At 46.1% G+C, this 19,234-nt stretch overlaps 2 protein-coding genes across 2 annotated transcripts; both read left to right on the forward strand.

The window, feature by feature from the left end:
- The first annotated feature begins 13,142 nt into the window (after positions 1-13,142).
- Positions 13,143-15,162, forward strand: LOC124694455 (riboflavin biosynthesis protein PYRD, chloroplastic-like). The gene is made up of 3 exons (XM_047227439.1): positions 13,143-13,442; positions 13,910-14,208; positions 14,463-15,162. The coding sequence occupies exons 1-3, from the start codon at positions 13,143-13,145 to the stop codon at positions 15,049-15,051; spliced, it is 1,188 nt and encodes a 395-aa protein (XP_047083395.1). The 3' UTR covers positions 15,052-15,162.
- A 2,324-nt stretch (positions 15,163-17,486) lies between these two features.
- Positions 17,487-18,977, forward strand: LOC124694456 (bifunctional L-3-cyanoalanine synthase/cysteine synthase, mitochondrial-like). The gene is made up of 6 exons (XM_047227440.1): positions 17,487-17,507; positions 18,073-18,112; positions 18,182-18,261; positions 18,336-18,395; positions 18,536-18,616; positions 18,728-18,977. The coding sequence occupies exons 1-6, from the start codon at positions 17,487-17,489 to the stop codon at positions 18,824-18,826; spliced, it is 381 nt and encodes a 126-aa protein (XP_047083396.1). The 3' UTR covers positions 18,827-18,977.
- Positions 18,978-19,234: the final 257 nt, after the last annotated feature.

Raw genomic sequence — 19,234 nt, forward strand, 5'->3', positions numbered from 1 at the left:
CTTGATCAGACTCTGATTGGACGCCTCAGCCTGCCCGTTAGCTTGAGCATAGTACGGGGATGATCGGATCAATTTAATCCCTAAGTCATCACGTAACTTCCGAATTCTTTAGAAGTAAAGACCGAACCTCCATCGGTCGTGATAGTTTGGGGAATCCCAAATCTATGAATGACGTGTTCTTTCACAAATTTGATCACATCTTCTGATTTCACCTTTTTCATAGGGACGGCTTCCACCCACTTAGTGAAGTAATCTGTGATAACCAATATCCATTCATGTTTTTTACCTGACGCCGGATGGATTTTACCGACCGTATCCATTCCCCACCCCCGAAACGGCCAAGGTTTGATGATTGGGTTCATCGCCGATGCTCGGCACCATCCGAATCTTTCCAAACATCCGACACGCTTGGCACCCCTTATAATAATTGAAGCAATCTTCAAGCATAGTGGGCCAATAAAACCCCGATCGCCCGATCAACCACTTCATCTTATGAGCCGATCGATGCGTTCCACGAGCACCTTCATGTACCTCATGTAAAAGCCGATTAGATTCAGTCGGTCCTAGGCACTTGAGTAGCAACCCTTCCAATGTCCTGTAAAACATGTCGTCTCCTATAAGGACATACTTCATGGCTTTGTATCTTATCCGTTTGGGTGCCCCCCAAGCCGAATCTTTTAAATAATCGAAGATCTCGGCTCTCCAATCATTCTCGTTCCGGGAATTGTATCTCGAACTTCCGATCCGTCGGCTATATCTATGTAGCCTCGACGCCATCCGTGCGAGATTGTTGGCATCGGTATTCCGGGATCTTGGGATCCAATTAAAGTTGATGTACCGAAATCGTGTCATCAACTCACGGCATTCCATCCAATATGGGAAAAGCGATTCACTTTCGCAATTATATTCATCCGTGAGCTGGTTAATCACCAACTTTGAGTCTCCAAAAAGCTCCACAGCCTTCCGCTCCAGCCTTCCAATAGCAATTCCATTCCCTTGCGTATTGCCTCATATTCTGCTACGTTGTTGGTGCAAGGGGTAGATAATCTGATGGAGAAGGAGCATTCTGCCCCCCGAGGCGACACAAGCAGAATGCCGATGCCACAACCACCGTCACAAACCGATCCATCAAAGAACATAGCCCATGCTCGTATAGATAGTGCTGCTATATTGGTACTGATCCGTTCAGCGATGAGATCGGCCAACGCTTGGCCCTTGACTGCCTTCGCCGGCTGGTACCGGAGATCAAATTCTGACAGTGCCAACATCCACTTACCGAGTCGGCCTTTCAAAACAGGAGCCGACAACATGTGCTTGACAACGTCTGATTTGCAGATGACGGTGATTTCTGCCGTCAGAAGGATGTGATGAAGCTTGGTGCAGGTAAAGAACAGGCAGAGGCAAAGTTTCTCGACCTCAGGATATCTTGTCTCCGCGTCCGAAGATCCTTCCGCCGAGGTAGAAAACGACTCTCTCAACGCCCTCGTAGAGTTGCACCACTACCGAAGCAATGGACGTGTCGGCCATCGACAGGTAGATGTAGAATGGCCTCGTCTTGCCGGGGCGGAACTAATACTGAGCGGTGTCGTCGGATATCGCTTAATTTCATCAAACGCCCGTTGTCGTTCGCCCCCGAGTGAAACTCGTCGTCGCATTTAGTCTTCACCAACGCCATGAACGGCTCGATTCGTCCTGATAAATTAGAGATGAACCGCCGGACGAAATTGATCTTGCCGATGAGGCGTTGGAGCTCCTTTTTCGTGGTGGGCGGCTGCATGGTACGCACCGCCTCCTGACTTTTCAGGCCGATCTCAATTCCCCGCTCATGAACCAGAAAACCTAGGAATTGACCAGCCGTCACGCCAAAGGCGCACTTCTTCGGATTCATTCTCAGCCCGAATTTCCGAGTTCGGTCTAGGACGCGCCGTAAATCGTCCAAATGCCCCTCCATGGAGACCGATTTGACCACCACGTCGTCGATATAGACCTCCACCAACTTGCCGATCAGATCATGAAATATATAATTCATGGCTCGTTGGTAGGTTGCACCAGCATTCTTCAGTCCAAAGGTCATGACCACGTACTCAAACAAGCCTACTGCCCTCGGTACTCGAATGCGGTCTTGTGTATATCTTCCGGAGCCATGAAAATCTGGTTATAACCGGCGTTGCCATCCATGAAGCTCAACACCTTGTGGCCAGCAGCAGCGTTTATCAATGTTTCTGCCACAGGCATTGGATATTCGTCCTTTGGGGTGGCTCTGTTAAGATCTCGGAAATCGATGGCCACGCGCCATCGGCCATCCTTCTTCTCCACCGGAACGATACTGGAGATCCACTCAGCATACCTGCATGGCCTGATGAATCCAGCGGCCAACATTTTCTCGATCTCCTTCTTGACTTCTTCCAGGATCTCGGCCCTCATCTGACGTGCTCGCTGTTGGAACGGCCGAAATCCTTTCTTAAGGGGAGCCGATGCTCAATGATGCTCCTGTCCAACCCAGGCATCTCCGTGTAATCCCATGCAAAGCAATCTGGGTATTCCTTCAACAGGGCTATCATCTGTCCCCTGAGCTGTGGATCTAACTTCTTGCTGATAAAAGTGGGTCGAGGCTTGTCCCCAGGACCGATGTCGACTTCTTCTAGCTCATCAGCTGATGTAAACCCGTACCCTAGCTTTCCGTCACCTGTGAGGTCGACGCCACATACCGGGAGAGCATGTGATACGGATACTACGGGCCGATCGCTAGCATCGGCTTCTACCTTGATCATCACCAAGATGTTTTGGCGGTGTCGGGGCCGATCGCATGGAGCAGCCTCCTCCTTATCTTTGCCACGAGAGCAGTTGCCCTCGCCTTTTTCTCCATCCAGGGGGTGTCCCAGTCCTATCATGTTGATGTTGAACGAGTGCCCTGGTTGGCACCTCCCAAGGCAAGTACCGTTAATCCTGTCAACGGTGCGCGACGGTGAATGAGGTACTCCTGGTGCCGCCGATGTGCACGACAACGGCAGACGGGGCTGGAGTGGCACTTCTCCTCGGTAGGTCCTGAGAGTTGGCTCTAATAGAGAGTGCTGATTCTTCATGACCTCCTTGACCAACCGAACGGCGACGTGCTCCAAAGTATTCACCAGGCTCTCGGAATGGAGACGCAACGAGTGAGCCACCATGCCACCAATCTCCTGGCGCACGGCCCTGGTACGTTCCTCTGACGGGACAGATAGATCCACTTCATCGAGTGCGCCTTCCGGTGAGAACCCCTTCCGCCTGACGCCATGTGAACGAGTTCTGTGATATGAGCCGATGAGGTCGGCTTCGAGGGTGGCCTTGATCTCGTCATGTTTCTTCTTGAGCTCGGCAGGCAGCTCCTCGTAGGTGACTGGCGTGCCGTCCGCCGCCATCTCAGATGTAGATGGCGATGTGGTTGATGTAGATGATAGTCCCACCGGGCGTGCCGAATGTGTTGATCGCCAAAACCCACCGGCGGGCAGCGGCCCTGTCAACACGGTAGAGCCGGGAAGAGCCTAGAGCTGCGGCTGGCCGAGACCCCTCCGAGCGACGGCCCGCAATGCTCTTCCGGTCACACGCGGCGATGCGAAGTGCAGGGCGTGCCACCTGACCTATACCTGGTCGGGAAGGTGATGGGGATGCCTCGCTTAGTTCCTCGCATGGCATACACGTAAACATTAAATACGAGCCTCGATCGGCTCTCGAGTTATCTCCGTGAATCGGCTCAAAGAGCCGATCCACCCATGATTCGTACGGGGTGCACGAATACTTGGTGATCCTGCTTGATCAAGATAAAGCTAATGAGATCTACGACGATTTAGGGTTTTCACCGCATAATCGGATCATCCTACTCCAGAGTTGGGCCTCGCGGCCACGCACGGTGCTCATAAGCCGATCCTAAACAAGGCCAAAGAACCAACAATGATGTTGATCCGCGGAACATCCCGTTTAGGACTTGCGAACGCCACCCTACGTGCCACCGGATCCTCCCCCTTTGTAAGGCCTAACTATTGCAGATATTAAACTAATCCTTGCATAACAAGGAGCAATCGTAACGGATCAGATCTACTAAATAAAGAACAAGCAGGTGCCGCCCCCACACCCGAGATAGGCGTGAGGGCGGCTAGACATGCAAGGGTTGCACTACGTAAGCATGTTATACGGAGAACTATGCTAACCCTAACACATCTATGATAACTACGTTGCCCGCCATCAAAGGCGCTTCAGTACGGGCAACGCATGAACAACGTGGAGCTTGTGCTGCCTAGATCGCAAGATGCGATCTAGGCAGCATGTCGCTTACCTGATTGAAACCCTCAAGTCGAAGGAGTTGGCGATGCGCCGAGATTGGTTTGTTTTTGGGGTGAACGTTGTGTTGTTGTTTATTCCATAAACCCTAGATACATATTTATAGTCCAGCGGACTTTCTAACGTGGGAATATCCCACCGTGCACAGGTAAAACTCTAACTTCTAACTTAAGATACGATCTAATAAATTACAGATAAATGGGCAATCTAGCCCAACTTTGCATATAAGGCCGATCTTCGTATTTTCTCCATATATAACCTTCAAGCTTGTCTTGATCGTGGCCCACCTCCGCCTTGGTCAAATTCTGGTGATAACACTAACATATCTCATAAAAGAAATATGTAGTGATTACTAGAATAATCCACATAGACTATAAGCATTGCTACGGAAGATCTAATCTTATTGTAGTCAACTCTTTGAACTTTGTCGTAAACAACTTTTCGACAAGTCAAGCTTCTTCAAGGATATTTCATCCAAGTCCATTAATTTTATAGATCCATTTACTTTCAAAAAATATTCATCTATCTTGGATTTCATGGCGTATAGCCATTTTAACGGAGTCAAGGCCCATCATAACTTCTTTGTTTGTAGTTGGTTTATCATTGTTCAAAATCAATCCTTTGTCCACAAATCTTTTATTTGATCACAAAGTAAACCATACCTACAAGGTTTAATATGTACTTCGATCTCCATGGCTAAAACACTTTGTAGTTATGGGAGCCATGATCGTCGTGACCGCTTCCGGAACCAATTTCCGATGCTGCGCTACTCTGATCATTATGCTCAGGTTCATAAACCTTATCAAGTTCTATTGTCCTCCCACTCAAATACTTCGCTAGAAAACATTTTCTTGGAAATAAGCAAGTAACATTAACAAACACTTTTGTTGTTTACTTCATAGTGGAAAGAATTCCCAATCAATTCTTTGGGATAACCAACAAAGACATTCATCTGATTTTGGTTGTAAACTCTTAGACCAAAATTTAAAGAAAGGACTATTAGGGTTTATACCCATGTCATAACCTGTATGGTGTCATTTCAACGGATCATGATGATGCTCTATTTAGTGTAAAAGCGGTAGTCTCTAAAGCATAATCCACAAAAAATATAATGGCATTAATATTTTATCTTCATCATTGACCCAACAAGGTTTGGATACATCTCTCGGATACTTCATCATCACTATGATACTCCAAGAAACGTGAGTTGTAGAACAATTTCATAACTCTCTTAGATGTTCGCTAAAACTAGTAATTCAAATATTTCCACTATGATCTAATCATAGATATTTGACTTTTCTATTACGATGATTTCCACTTCATGCTGAAATTTATTTGAATCTATTCAAATGTTTCAAACTTCTTCCTTATCGAATATATCCACATATATATATTCAATTCATTGTTTGAAGTTTTCATGAAGTAGAAGAATCTCCCGCACACAACTATGTCCAGTGAACCACATACATCATCATGTATGTTTTCACTAAGTTAATTGCCCATTCAACTCTTGGCCTATGAACGGTATTTTAGTCATTCTCTTTTTAGAAAAGATTTGCAAGCGCCAAATGATTCAAAAATCAAATGACTCCAATAATCCATTTGCATGGAGTTTCTTCATGCATTCCTTTCCAATATGACCTAAATGGCGGTTCCACAAATAAGTGGAATTCAAATCATTTGCCTTATGGCATTTTAGCGTCGATATTATGTGTGTGTGTTTCACCATTAAGATTTATAATAACTTATCCATCGTACATGGAGTAATGTCATAATTTGAACAACTCATTGTTTTCATTTGACCAGAGCAAGATAACAATTATTAAGTTCTTTATTATAAATTAAGGGCTAGATAGAATGCCAACGATGAACATAATAACACTTTATTTTTGTTCCAGACGTGCATTCCTATCATATTCCTTGTCAGTCACTTAGGCCATTGTATTCTTGTATTGCGTTGTTTTGTATGACACTTCATACCGACCAATATGGTACAAATACCCAAGAATTTCATTGTGTGACCAAACGAGGAATACATCCATAACATGTATATCATTTATATACACCCGAGCTAGACTTTCTAGTCTTTTCTTTTATTTCTGCCAAAATATCTTTTGTAATTCCTCTTTTAGCTTTCCTCATTATTTAGAAAACACTTCATCTTTAATAACTTATAGGTTTGTTGGTCAAATACCAATAACCTTGAGGTTCTTAAGTTGATCATCATATGACAAGTGTTCTAGATTTCACTATTAGTAACTTTGTAATACGATGAACAATTTCACTCATAATTTTATCCATCAATTCATGACGACTTTCTGAGGCCATGTCTGTACATGCTAGGCTCATAAAGTTTAACCTCAGTATTTGCATGTGCAAATCTGGCTTGCACCCGTTGTATGCACACGTAGAATCTATAACACCCGATCATCACGTGATGCTTAGAAACGACGAGTCTTAGCAATTGTGCATACTAAGGACAATTACTTCATGGATATGTGAATATCGTTAGTGCCCCAATAGTTGGAGGATTGGGACGCCTTGCGTCTTCAACCTTCGTACATTCCCATAAAACTTATGAGTTTATGTAGTCTCACCAAATTATATTCTATCATCTTGCAATCAGGTTTTTAGATATCACATATATCTCATACCTTGATTATTTCGAAAACTAAATTTTCAGCTCCTTACTTTTCAAACAGATTTGAACTTCAAGTTTCACGGAGACAAGATAACTTTAGGTACTAATTGAAACCATAGTTCTATGAATCAACAATGTGAGGTTTACTAAAAGTTTGCAATAGGACTTAATCATTTCTTGATTCTTTAACAATACGGTACCAATCCGTAAAGTTTCTTGTCAGATTTTAACAGTATTTCTATCTCAATTACAAGACTAGCGCATGGTAGAAAACGGATGCCAATACTACAAAATAATTCAAAATACTACTCAGACTATGTTTATGATAATCAGTTCATGTTTTAATCTAATTACAAATGAACTCCCACTTAATACAACATCCCTCATAGTTGTTAAGTGGTACAGGATCCACATTCACTACACCAAAACCGATCATCACGTGAGATGATGTAGCTTCAATGGTGAACATCAACATGTTGATCATATCATCCATATGACTCGTGTTCAACCTTTCGGTTTCCGTTGTCCCGAGGCCATGTCTGTACATGCTAGGCTCGTCAAGCAAACCCAAGTATTCCGCGTGTGCAACATGGCTTACACCCGTTGTATGTGAACGCTGAGTCTATCACATCCGATCATCACGAGATGCTTCGAAACGACGAACTGTGCAACAGTGCATACGAGGGGAGAGCACTTTATTATCTTGATATTAATGTGAGGGATCATCTTATAATGCTATCGTCGCGTTCTAAGCAAAATAAGATGCATAAAGGATTAACATCACATGCAATTCATATGTGATATGATATGGCCCTTTAGTCTTTGCGCCTTCGATCTTCATCTCCAAAGCACGGACATGATCTCCATCATCAACGGGCATGATCTCCATCATCGTCGGCGTAGCGTCAAGGTCCATGGCGCCGTCTTCATGGTTGTTCACCTCATGTAGCAACTATTACAACTACTTTGAAATACTACTCAACATGAAATTTAAAGACAACCATAAGGCTCCTGCCGGTTGCCACAATACAATAATGATCATCTCATACATATTCATCATCACATCATGGCCATATCACATCACCAAACCCCGCAAAAACAAGTTAGACGTCTCTAATTTGGTTTGCATATTTTACGTGGTTTAGGGTTTTCGAGTAAGATCCAATCTACCTACGAACATGAACCACAACGGTGATACTAGTGTTGTCAATAGAAAGAGTAAATTGAATCTTCACTATGGTGGGAGAGACAGACACCCGCAAAGCCACTTATGCAATACAAGTTGCATGTCGAACGTGGAGCAAGTCTCATGAACGCGGTCATGTAAAGTTAGCCCGAGCCGCTTCATCCCACCATGCCACAAAGATGCAAAGTACTCGAACTAAAGACAACAAAGCATCAACGCCCACAAAACAATTGTGTTCTACTCGTGCAACCAATCTATGCATAGACACGGCTCTGATACCACTCATGGGATTCGTAGCATAGAAAACAAAAAATTTCCTACCGCGAGAACGCAATCCAAGCCAAGATGCAATCTAGAAGATGGGAGCAATGAGGGGATGAACGAGACTAACCCTTGAAGATTTCCAAAGCCTACAAGAGGAGGCTCTCGTTGCTGCGGTAGACGATCACTTGCCGCTTTCAAAAGCGCGTAGAAGATCTTGACAGTGCCACAATGGGGCAGCACCTCCGTACTCGGTCACACGTTCGGTGTTGATGACGACGTCCTTCTCCCCGTTCCAGCGGGCAGCGGAAGTAGTAGATCCTCCTCGGAATCCCGGCAGCACGACGGCGTGGTGGCGGTGTCGATGGAGAACTCCGAGCAGGCTTCGCCTAAGCGTATGCGGGAGTTGTATGTGGAAGAGGGGTGCTAGGGTTTGGGGAGAGGGGTGCCTTGGGCGCCGGCCATGAAGGGGGCATCCAAGGTTGGAGGCTTGAGTGGCCGGCCAGCCCCTCCCCTCCCCTCTTTATATAGGTGGAAGCCCCAAGGATTAGGTCAAAAGTCTCCGAATAAGACCCCAACATAAACCTTCTATATGACCAAACCTAGGGGGAGTGGGACTCCCCCCTTTCCTTGGTGGGGTGGCCGGCCACCATGGGGAGGAGTCCACTTGGGACTCCTCCTCCCTTAGGCTGGCCGGCCAAGGTGGGTGGAGTCCCTCCGGAACTCCACCTTCCATCCTGATTTCTTCCGGACTCTTCTAGAACCTTCTAGAACCTTCCAGAGAAAATACCGGATCATTTTCAAACCTAGAAAATGACTTCCTATATATGAATCTTATTCTCCGGACCATTCCAGAACTCGTCGTGATGTCCTGGATCCCATCCGAGACTCCGAACAAAACTTCGAACTCCATTCCATATTCCATATCTACTTAAACGACATCAAACCTTAAGTGTGTCACCCTACGGTTCGCGAACTATGTGGACATGGTTGAGACTTCTCTCCGACCAATAACCAATAGCGGGACCTGGAGATCCATAATGGCTCCCACATATTCAACGATGACTTTAGTGATCGACTGAACCATTTACATACGATACCGATTCCCTTTGTCACGCGATATTTTACTTGTACGAGGTTTGATCATCGGTATCTATATACCTCGTTCAACCTCGTCTCATGACAAGTACTCTTTACTCGTACCGTGGTATGTGGTCTCTTATGAACCATTCATATGCTTGCAAGACATTAGACGACATTCCACCGAGAGGGCCCAGAGTATATCTATCCGTCATCGGGATGGACAAATCCCACTGTTGATCCATATGCCTCAACTCATACTTTCCGGATACTTAATCCCACCTTTATAACCACCCATTTACTCAGTGGCGTTTGATGTAATCAAAGTACCTTTCCGGTATAAGTGATTTACATGATCTCATGGTCGAAAGGACTAGGTAACTATGTACCGAAAGCTTATAGCAAATAACTTAATGACGTGATCTTATGCTACGCTTAATTGGGTGTGTCCATTACATCATTCATATAATGACATAACCTTGTTATTAATAACATCCAATGTTCATGATCACGAAACCATGATCATCTATTAATCAACAAGCTAGTTATACAAGAGGCTTACTAGGGACTCTTTGTTGTTCACATAACACACATGTATCAATGTTTCGGTTAATACAATTATAGCATGGTATGCAAACATTATCATAAACACAAAGATATATTATAATAACCATTTTATTATTGCCTCTTGGGCATATCTCCAACAGTTAGTGTCCCTCCTCTAGCCACTATGACCTTCCTAGCTGCTGTATTTCTCATTGGGAGATTTAATTTTACTACAAAATCATGATCAATGAATGTATTGGAGCTGCCAGAATCTACCAAAGCAACTGCTTGTCTTCCTCCAATAATAACTAGTAAGATATTGTCTCATCACCATTCTGTCCTTGAAGTGCTGCTATAGATATGGACATCAACTTATCCTTCTGTGGGGCATCCTCCTTAGTTAATTGTTGCAGTATGTGTTCCTGCTCTAGCATAGGTACAGTCTCTATTTCTTCAACCTCTTCATCTGAGTGTCCCTGTAACTGAATAGCATGCTGTAAATTTTTGATTTCATTGCATTTGTGACCATGCATAGTGCCAGTTCTCTGGCCAGTACCAACATTTGCCTCTCTCCCTTGGTTTGTCCTGCAGAGGTTTTGCCCTATTATCCCTTGCTACACTATTTCTGTTGGCAGGGAAAGTTGTCACAGGCTTAGCACTTGCTGTGGGCTTCTTGTTATTGCACATATAAGATAATTCATGCTTTCTAGCAAACCAGTAAGCATTTCTCAATGTTGCTGGTTGATGACATTGAGTGTCATGTTTGATAGTGTCCTTCAGTCCACTGATAAAACGCAAGAGAAAGAAACTCTCACGCATATAAGGATGATCATGCTTCATTAGGGTCATCCAATCTTCGAACTGATCAATGTAATGTTTCACTGAGGTGGTTTGCTTCAACTGCTGGCACAATTCCATAGATTCTTCAGCTCCTGGGCAAGGAAAACGCTCACATAACAGTTCACAAAATTTGCTCCAGCTCATCAAGTGAATTTTAGGGCTTGTGATGTTGAGCCATGTTTTGGCCTTGCCTCTGACATGTGCATTCGCCCACTTTACTTTGTTTTCTGTGGTAATTCCAGCAAGGGTGAAAATGCTCTCACACTCCTGGATCCAAGTTGCAGCATTCTCTCCCGAAAAATGGGTAATTCTATACTTGGGGGTCAAATATGAGGCTCTGCTGGATATTGCTGAATATTGGGTTGTCTGTTTTCAGTTGGGTATGCAATTGTTCTTCTAACATTGCCTGCAGTGTTCGGTCGTTGCCGCTCATTGGCATTGGTTCCTGCCTGGACTTCTTGCTGCTGAAGACATTGCATTGGTTGTTGTGGCTGCACTGTAGGCTGTGGTGGTGCAAAAGAATATTGCGGTGGTGGGTATATGGGTGGGAAAATTGGGAGAAAGTTCTGGTTGTGGAAAGTATGGTGGTTGGGAAAATTGGTAGTTAGTGTGTGGGTTGTTGTATTGGGCTGTTGGGGAATGTGGCTGGTAAAGGTGTGGCTGGTGGTATTGGCTTGGGTGTGTATATGGGTTTGTGTTGCAGTGTATCTGGGTTTGGTCTTAGTGTTGGTTTGGCGCTAGCATGGTGTGTGGAGGAAAAGGCATCGACTTTTGTGATGTGTATGGTGTGGTAACTACTCTCAAGTTGTTTCCTTGGGTAGCTGGGGCAAAACATGGCTGGGGAAGTTGGCTTGGATGTGGTTGGGAAATAGGCGGTGGAGTGGAGCATGGTGGGTGGTGGTTTTGGTGCGATGAGCTTGCCTGCTCTGATGGGGTTTGGCCCTCCATAATCGGACTGAGGTGATGGTGTCCTGGCTGTGGAGGTGTATGCATACCCCTTGCTCCTGTCTCAATTGTCCCCTCGTAGCAATAGATCCGGGCTAGTTCATACTCAAGGTCAAATGTGTCACCATGTCAATAAGTTTGACGAGATTACCTTGGATCAGATCCACGGATTGTTACTGCCGCTCGAGCTTCTTGTTGATGTTGAGAACCTCCCTTGGAAGGCGAGATCCAATTTCCTCCTCGACCGCCGCTTGCGCCTGCGCCGCCTCCAAGATCGCTGCTTCTTTCTCCTCCCGCTCCATCCGCTCCTAGGAGCGAGTCCTGATGATGGACATGGTTTTGGGTGGAAAGGTGGAAACTTTGGACCAAAATCCGCACAGATCCGTGAAGAGAGGATAAGCCCCGGGGGGTGGAAATTTTAGGTCGGAGGATCGATGCTCGTGATACCAATTGTCATGGATCTAGAGGGGGAAAAGCTACCAAGGATCTAAATTATCTAGTGAACTAAAGTCAAGGAAATAAGGCAAACAGGAGATAGGGTTTTTGTTTTTGATATTCGTCGAGCCACCCAGCCTCCCACTCTCCGGCCTTATAACGACGACCGCGAGCCTCGACAATAATTGTAATTATTACAAACCGGCGCTTATTAGCGCTAATCCATATTACAGATAGAATATGCGGGAGAATCTTGCCAATTGGGGTAACTTTGAATCTGAGCCGTTAGATCACCTTTGTACGGCTGTGGTTGATCCCGAGCGACTGTGTTTCTCAGGTACAGGGTGAGGGTGAGATACTGAAGAAGGTCCTGACAGCACGCACCGTGGGGACGAGCTCCGGCGACGATAGAGGACTCCATCGTCTTCGATTCGACGGCAAAGTCAGCCTGTGCCCTCCCTCTCCTTCCACAGCTCCAAATAGAGCTCCAATTTCCTTTCACCGTGGAGTATTTCGGGCAATACGGGATTTTCCTATCCCGAACCCGAATTTTAGGAAAATTTCAGGTGTTGATTTTGGAATCCCAAAATCTTTTTTACTCGAATTACCCGTCCTGAAATTTCGGGCAATCCCGAACGCCCGGCCTGAGCTTTTAACAAGTGAACAGTTTTTTTTAAAATATTAGCAAGTCAACAGTTTGCTAGGCTTTTTGAATTAAGCCCACCAGAGAACCAGCCCAGGCCCATTTAGTCTTTCTTCTTCCTCCGTACTCCATCCCTGGACAGAAACTTCCATCAATCTATCCATGGCGTTACTCCGCTGGCCGCTGGAGGCAAGGTAGGGCGACGGGGCACCCTGCTCCGCACACATCTCGCCGGTTTGGGCCTCTCTGACATGGCCTCCTCCTCGCCCACCCCGTGCCCCCGCCTCGCCCCGTGCCCTGCATCCTCCGCGGCCTCCCCTTGCCGCGCCCGCCTCGCGGTCGGCGGCGGCGCGCGGGGGCTCGCGGCCAGTGTGCGCTGCCAGGCGCAGGCGGGCGACATGGACGCGCACTACATGCGCCGGTGCGTCGAGCTGGCGCGGAAGGCGGCCGGGCACACCAGCCCCAACCCCATGGTGGGCTGCGTCCTCGTCCGCGACGGCCAAGTCGTCGGCGAGGGGTTTCACCCCAAAGCTGGACAGCCCCACGCCGAGGTCTCACATTTCTCACTTCGATGTTTTTTTTTGTGTGTGTGTGTTCACTCTGAAAGATTTTCTGGATGATGGTAGCGCTTCCCCTAATATTCATGTGATGGTACTAGTAACTAGCCATGATTGCAGGTTCATATTACTCACTATTTTTCACTTATCTCTCAGTTGGTATGCCAGTAGTAAAATCCAGGGCTGCATCATTCACTACTGTTCAACAACGCATTAATGCTGGAACTGTTCAGTTCTTGTAGAGGATACATCCCACACCAAACAATTTTTTTTTTCGAACATCAACTTATAGCCACTTATCAAGAGTATGCAGTGTTTTGCAGTCACACACAACATGATCCCAGAGAATATAGGTTCTTTACTTGCTTAAGAACTTGGGGCATTAGAAGAGTATAATGCAGTTGATACTAACATAGGCTCGAAGCCAAGTATGATGTTTGTTACTGTGTGACCATGTTCAGGTATTTGCGCTGAGAGATGCAGGGGATTTAGCGGAGAATGCAACGGCTTATGTGAGTTTGGAACCCTGCAACCACTATGGCAGGACCCCTCCTTGCACTGAAGCTCTCATTAAAGCCAGAGTTAAGGAGGTTGTGGTGGGGATGACTGACCCTAATCCCATTGTAGCGTCCAAAGGGATCGAAAAACTCCGGAACGCTGGGATAGATGTGAGGGTTGGCGTGGAGGAAGCATTATGCCTCAGATTAAATGAGGCTTACATCCATCGTATGCTTACTGGGAGGGCCTTTGCAACATTGAGGTATATATACATATCCAACTCCCATGTTTCTTGCTAGAATTCTAGATTATTATGGTAGCAACTGTATCATGTTGTAGCCGTATTATGAAAAATCTAGGCTAGAGGCATGTTCAGAATTTTGGTTTTACAACCGTGGTTTAGCATAAGGTAGAATCCCATTGCTTCAGCTTTTTTATTGTTGTAAATGCGGTCCTTTTTCATTTTATTCGATCTGTGATGCTGTTTGCAATTTCTATCTGTTACATTGATATCAGAACTACACTGTCGATGAATGGAATCGTCATCAATCATGTCGGGAGTGGAGCTGATGAACAAGGAGGATACTACTCACAGTTAGTGAAAGAATACGACGGAGTTATGATTTCAAGCGGGACCGCCAAGACGACCCCGTTACCTAAATCACACGAAGCTGGTGCAAAGCAGCCTCTTTATATCATCATAGCACAGGGTGAAGGTTCTGCATTACGCATCCCATTTCTCGACGAAGACTCTGCGTCTAATGCTATAGTTCTATCGGACAGTCCTGTCACCGTGGAGCCAGCAGGAGTCAGCGTTTCAGTCCTCGATCAGATGAACTTGGAGTCCATCCTACGGTTTCTCGCGGATCGAGGGCTATGCAGTGTGCTGGTGGATTTCCGAGATGCTGGCCCTGGCCTAGCGTTGCTGCTGAACAAGTTTCAGGAGGACAAGCTTGTGCAGAAGGTTGTTGCGGAGCTCTCTCCTGTGTGGATGGTGAGCCCAGGGCCAAGCGATCTCACGTTCGGTGGCAGCCAATCGTTTCCGCTGAAGAATGTGGAGCACAAGGAGGTGAATGGAATATTGCTGCTTGAGGGTTATTTGTAGCATCATCTTCTTTTGTGTTTGAGGATTTGTGGCCCTTTTCTTTTGGAAAACTCTGAACAGTGTTAGAACCTGCAATCATTCAGAACTGATTTCCTTGTTCTCCTTGTTTCATGTAAACCTGAACCTACACCGCGCACGAATGAGCCTCTGACTGACCACCATATACACGACGCTAGATTTTGAGAGTGTTTTTCCTGTGAGATTTCGGCTGTACGTCTGCAAACCTTGTGCTACAGACATCTTGTATTATGAATGAATATATAGAATATATACTCCTTTTCCTTCTTCCCCAGTGTTTCCCTTTCAGAGCGTGTAAACCTGTTTTTATTTCCCAAGCAAAATACAGTTTCAGTTGTCAAACATGATACTACTTGAAAATCCTGGATGCGATACAATACAGTGATGGACAGAGTCAATTCTGTTATGTTCGATGCTCTGTCAGTGTATCTTCTTCTTTTTAATTTAAAATCGGACTCTGATATCCCAACTGGTTTCTTTTACTCTATCAAAACCAAACAGGTTCGATACGCAGTGTCTCACATGGCTGCAGTTCTTGTTGCATGTAAACCTGAACCTACACCGCGCATGAATGGTCCTGGACGGTGGATCTCCTCATTTGAATTGTCATGGATGATGCATGCATGGTCGACCCAACCAAGCAGCATATGTCCAAACGGCCGGCCAGATGCAACGACTCACTCAATCTCTTTGATCTCTTCTCTCGATCATTGCCGCTGCCATTGGTTCCAAATCACGACATAGCACATAAATAAATACTAGCAGTAGCATTGCAAGCTGCCTGCCTCCACTATCTACCTATCCATTTATATGCAGATCAAACACTCACTGCGAACCACACCAACTCACTGCCTACAAGGCTACAAGCTACTGTCCCTCACACAGACAGACACAGAAACAGAGTGAGGAGTCCGGTAGAAAGGGAGGGAGATGGAGAGGATGGTGATGAGGCTCTATTAAAACCCTAATTTGGCCCACCACATGACCTGGCTACATTATTTCCTAATAACAATGCTACGATACAATAATAATGGTACAACCTTAGACTTAATCCTCGTATCAATGGTTGTCCTAGTGTACCAGGACTGGATATCCATATCATTCCCTTCTTTAAGAAGCGTTGTCCCCAACGCGTGAGGGTCTGCTAGAAAAAGGGTAATCAGATAAGAACATCGCCGGTCTTCATCCTCAAGCCTCGCCAGTCTTCCACACCTCATCCTCCCTCTCGACTAGCTTGACTTGTCCTTGGCGTCATTTGGTCTTCGACGCCATCAACCTGATTGAAGACACAAGTATCCTTCTAAATGCAACTGAAGCGCACCATACATATCACCCAAAACAAACAGCCGTCTTAGATCCAAATAAGTTGAAAACACCTGAGTATGCACCCTTCTGAAACACCAATGTCTTCCTCCTTGAAGAGCAAAATTTCTTCCACTCCGCGACGAACAAAGAGCAGCAGCATAAGTGGTGCTGCAGGTCTGGACACCGGTACTACCGGACTGTACACTGGCCAGTGCCCCAGTCCGACCGGCCTAGGAGCCGGTGCAACCGGCCTGAGGCCCGGTCTGCCGGCCTTGGCGCCGGGCGAACTTTCTCTGCTCCCTGGATGTTGCCCCGGTGTGCACCAGCGCGGGGCCCGGTTTTTGCCGAGCTGTCCGGTCTACCAGCCGGCATTGCCGAGCGAGGCGCCAAAGTGTCCGGTGTGGCGGCCGGTGCGCCAGATATGGTGCCAGCCCGGCCTCCTGATGATTGTCTTGTGCACCACGTGCGTCTCCTCGTGTTGTAAGCAATCCAATGCTTCTTTATTCTTTGGCGAGCTGAACAGCACACGATCAACAAATTTGATTTGGAAACCAAGTACCAACGAAATCTGCACTCAATATTTCCTCTCCTTGCATGCCTGTACACGCGTAGGAAACTGAAACACCGTCCGCGAGAAAAGAAACCTCTTGCGACCCACACGTGATTCAAGCTAATCTCGATCTCCAATACGACCGGAAAAATATTGATCTGAACACCTCTTCTGCTACGTGCTTCTCTCTCCACGTACGCGGATTCCCCTAGTCCTGGGCTGTTGGTTGCTTCGATCCGCACTTTCCTTTGATGTACCTTGCTTCTTTCCTGTGCTTTGCCAATCGCAACCATAACGTGATCCGATCGGATCCACGCACATCTCACCAGGTAGCGTGTCGACGGAAATCGATCTGGTGTAAACCGATCTCCAGAGAAAAAAAAACGCAGCGATCTGCCGGCGGCGCTGCCGGGTACGCTGGCGGCAGTGCCAGCCATCCGACGGAAACATCTTCTTCCTCACGACCGATCAACAAAGCAATCTGGCCACCTCCGCATAAACGAAGGCATCCTCGAACTTGACTCTGTCGCCCACTTCCTTCTCCTTGATCTTCACCAACAACATGGCGGCGACGTACCCAATGGTAGCCACGACAACCGAGCAGAAACAACCGAACAACAAAGCAATCTGCACCGTGATCAATCTAGCACTCTGATACCACATGATGAGGATTAGTTTCCCGATCTTTCACGATGCACCTTGTTGATCCATAGGACCGATAGATCTTGAACTTCCTCGACAGATTCAAGGATACTCAAGCGCATATGATTACTCTTGACAGACTCAAGAACTCACACATCTTTATTGGATAACTAGACGAACGTCCGAGACGCCGTCATAGGGCCAACCCCGCAGGGATGGGATACTGGAGGAACCCAAGGTTCTACAAGACTTGAATCAAAACTAGACCAACTGAAACCCTAGCCGCACCTCCACCTTATATGAGGGGTGGGGTGGCCGGCCAGCCCTTATTGGGCCTAACCTAATTCGACTTGGACAGGCCCAAGTCAAATAGACTCTATTAAAACCCTAATTTGGCCCACCACATGACCTGGCTACATTATTTCCTAATAACAATGCTACGATACAATAATAATGGTACAACCTTAGACTTAATCCTCGTATCAATGGTTGTCCTAGTGTACCAGGCCTGGATATCCATATCAGTTCTGAATGGTGGCAAGCCAGGTAGGCTAAGAATTTAGGTAGACGTTCTATTTTTCATAGTGCTAAACTGCTAACTGGAACTAATTGCAGGGCCTCACCTCATCACTGGAAATGGAGTTGGATTTAAGCCAGATATTTTGGACATGGATATAATGGATAAGGTTCTTGAGGTAAGAAATCAAATTGATCATGCTATTTGGTTGAAGAAAATATGTAAGCTTTACTCAATCTCTGCATGTAACATGTGAAAGGTGAGGATGCCGTTAAGATGGCTCAACAGTTGGCATTGAAAGAAGGTCTTCTGGTGAGTCACACAAAGCATGTTTTCCTCTGCTATCTTCAGAAAGAATCAAGATAAAGAACAGACTCCTCGTGCAATTGTTGGTTAATGTGAAAATGAATATGATTTACATCAAACTGATGAACTGGTAACAAATTTGGCAGGTAGGGATCTCATCAGGAGCCAACACGGTTGCGGCCATTGAACTCGCCAAAAGGCCAGAAAACAAAGGGAAGCTCATTGTGGTATGCCATATCCATATATGCATGCCTATATCTGTAAAAATGTATCAAAAAAGTGTTACATGGAGAAGTTTTATCCAGAAGGCTAACTAACCGGTGCAACCGTTGTTTCAGACCGTTCATCCGAGTGCAGGGGAGTGGTACTTGTCGTCAGCGCTGTTCGAGGGTCTGAGGAAAGAAGCCGAGGCTATGCAGCCAATGCCAGTGGACTAAGTTGCAACTATAGAATGAATGCAGACAGAATAAAATTCACTGGCTTATCATGTTGCAAGTGCTAGTTGCACCTCATTTGCAGTCTTCAGTTTGTGCCTCATGTGGACCATGTGTAAACAACAATTAAAATGGTGAGGAGGACTTTATTTTACCTTGTGTAAATAATAATTGTGAGGGTGTCTGTGGCGTCTCCATGGCTTCTCCGGTCACCTTGCATGGTCCATTGAGCTGCGTTGTACTTTGGGTTGGGCCAGCGAGCCCGCTCTGCTGGTGCTGCTTCAGTATGAACAACTTCGTCCTTTCGCTCTTCTGGTTGAGCTTCCCGCTCCCTCTTCTCGCCTCCAGTTACATCTGTCGGCAAGGTGGTTATATTAATGCAGAACTGCAGATAATCTGATCTGTTCTCTT

This window comes from Lolium rigidum, chromosome 3 (assembly GCF_022539505.1).
Source record: "Lolium rigidum isolate FL_2022 chromosome 3, APGP_CSIRO_Lrig_0.1, whole genome shotgun sequence".
Lineage (NCBI taxonomy): Eukaryota > Viridiplantae > Streptophyta > Magnoliopsida > Poales > Poaceae > Lolium > Lolium rigidum.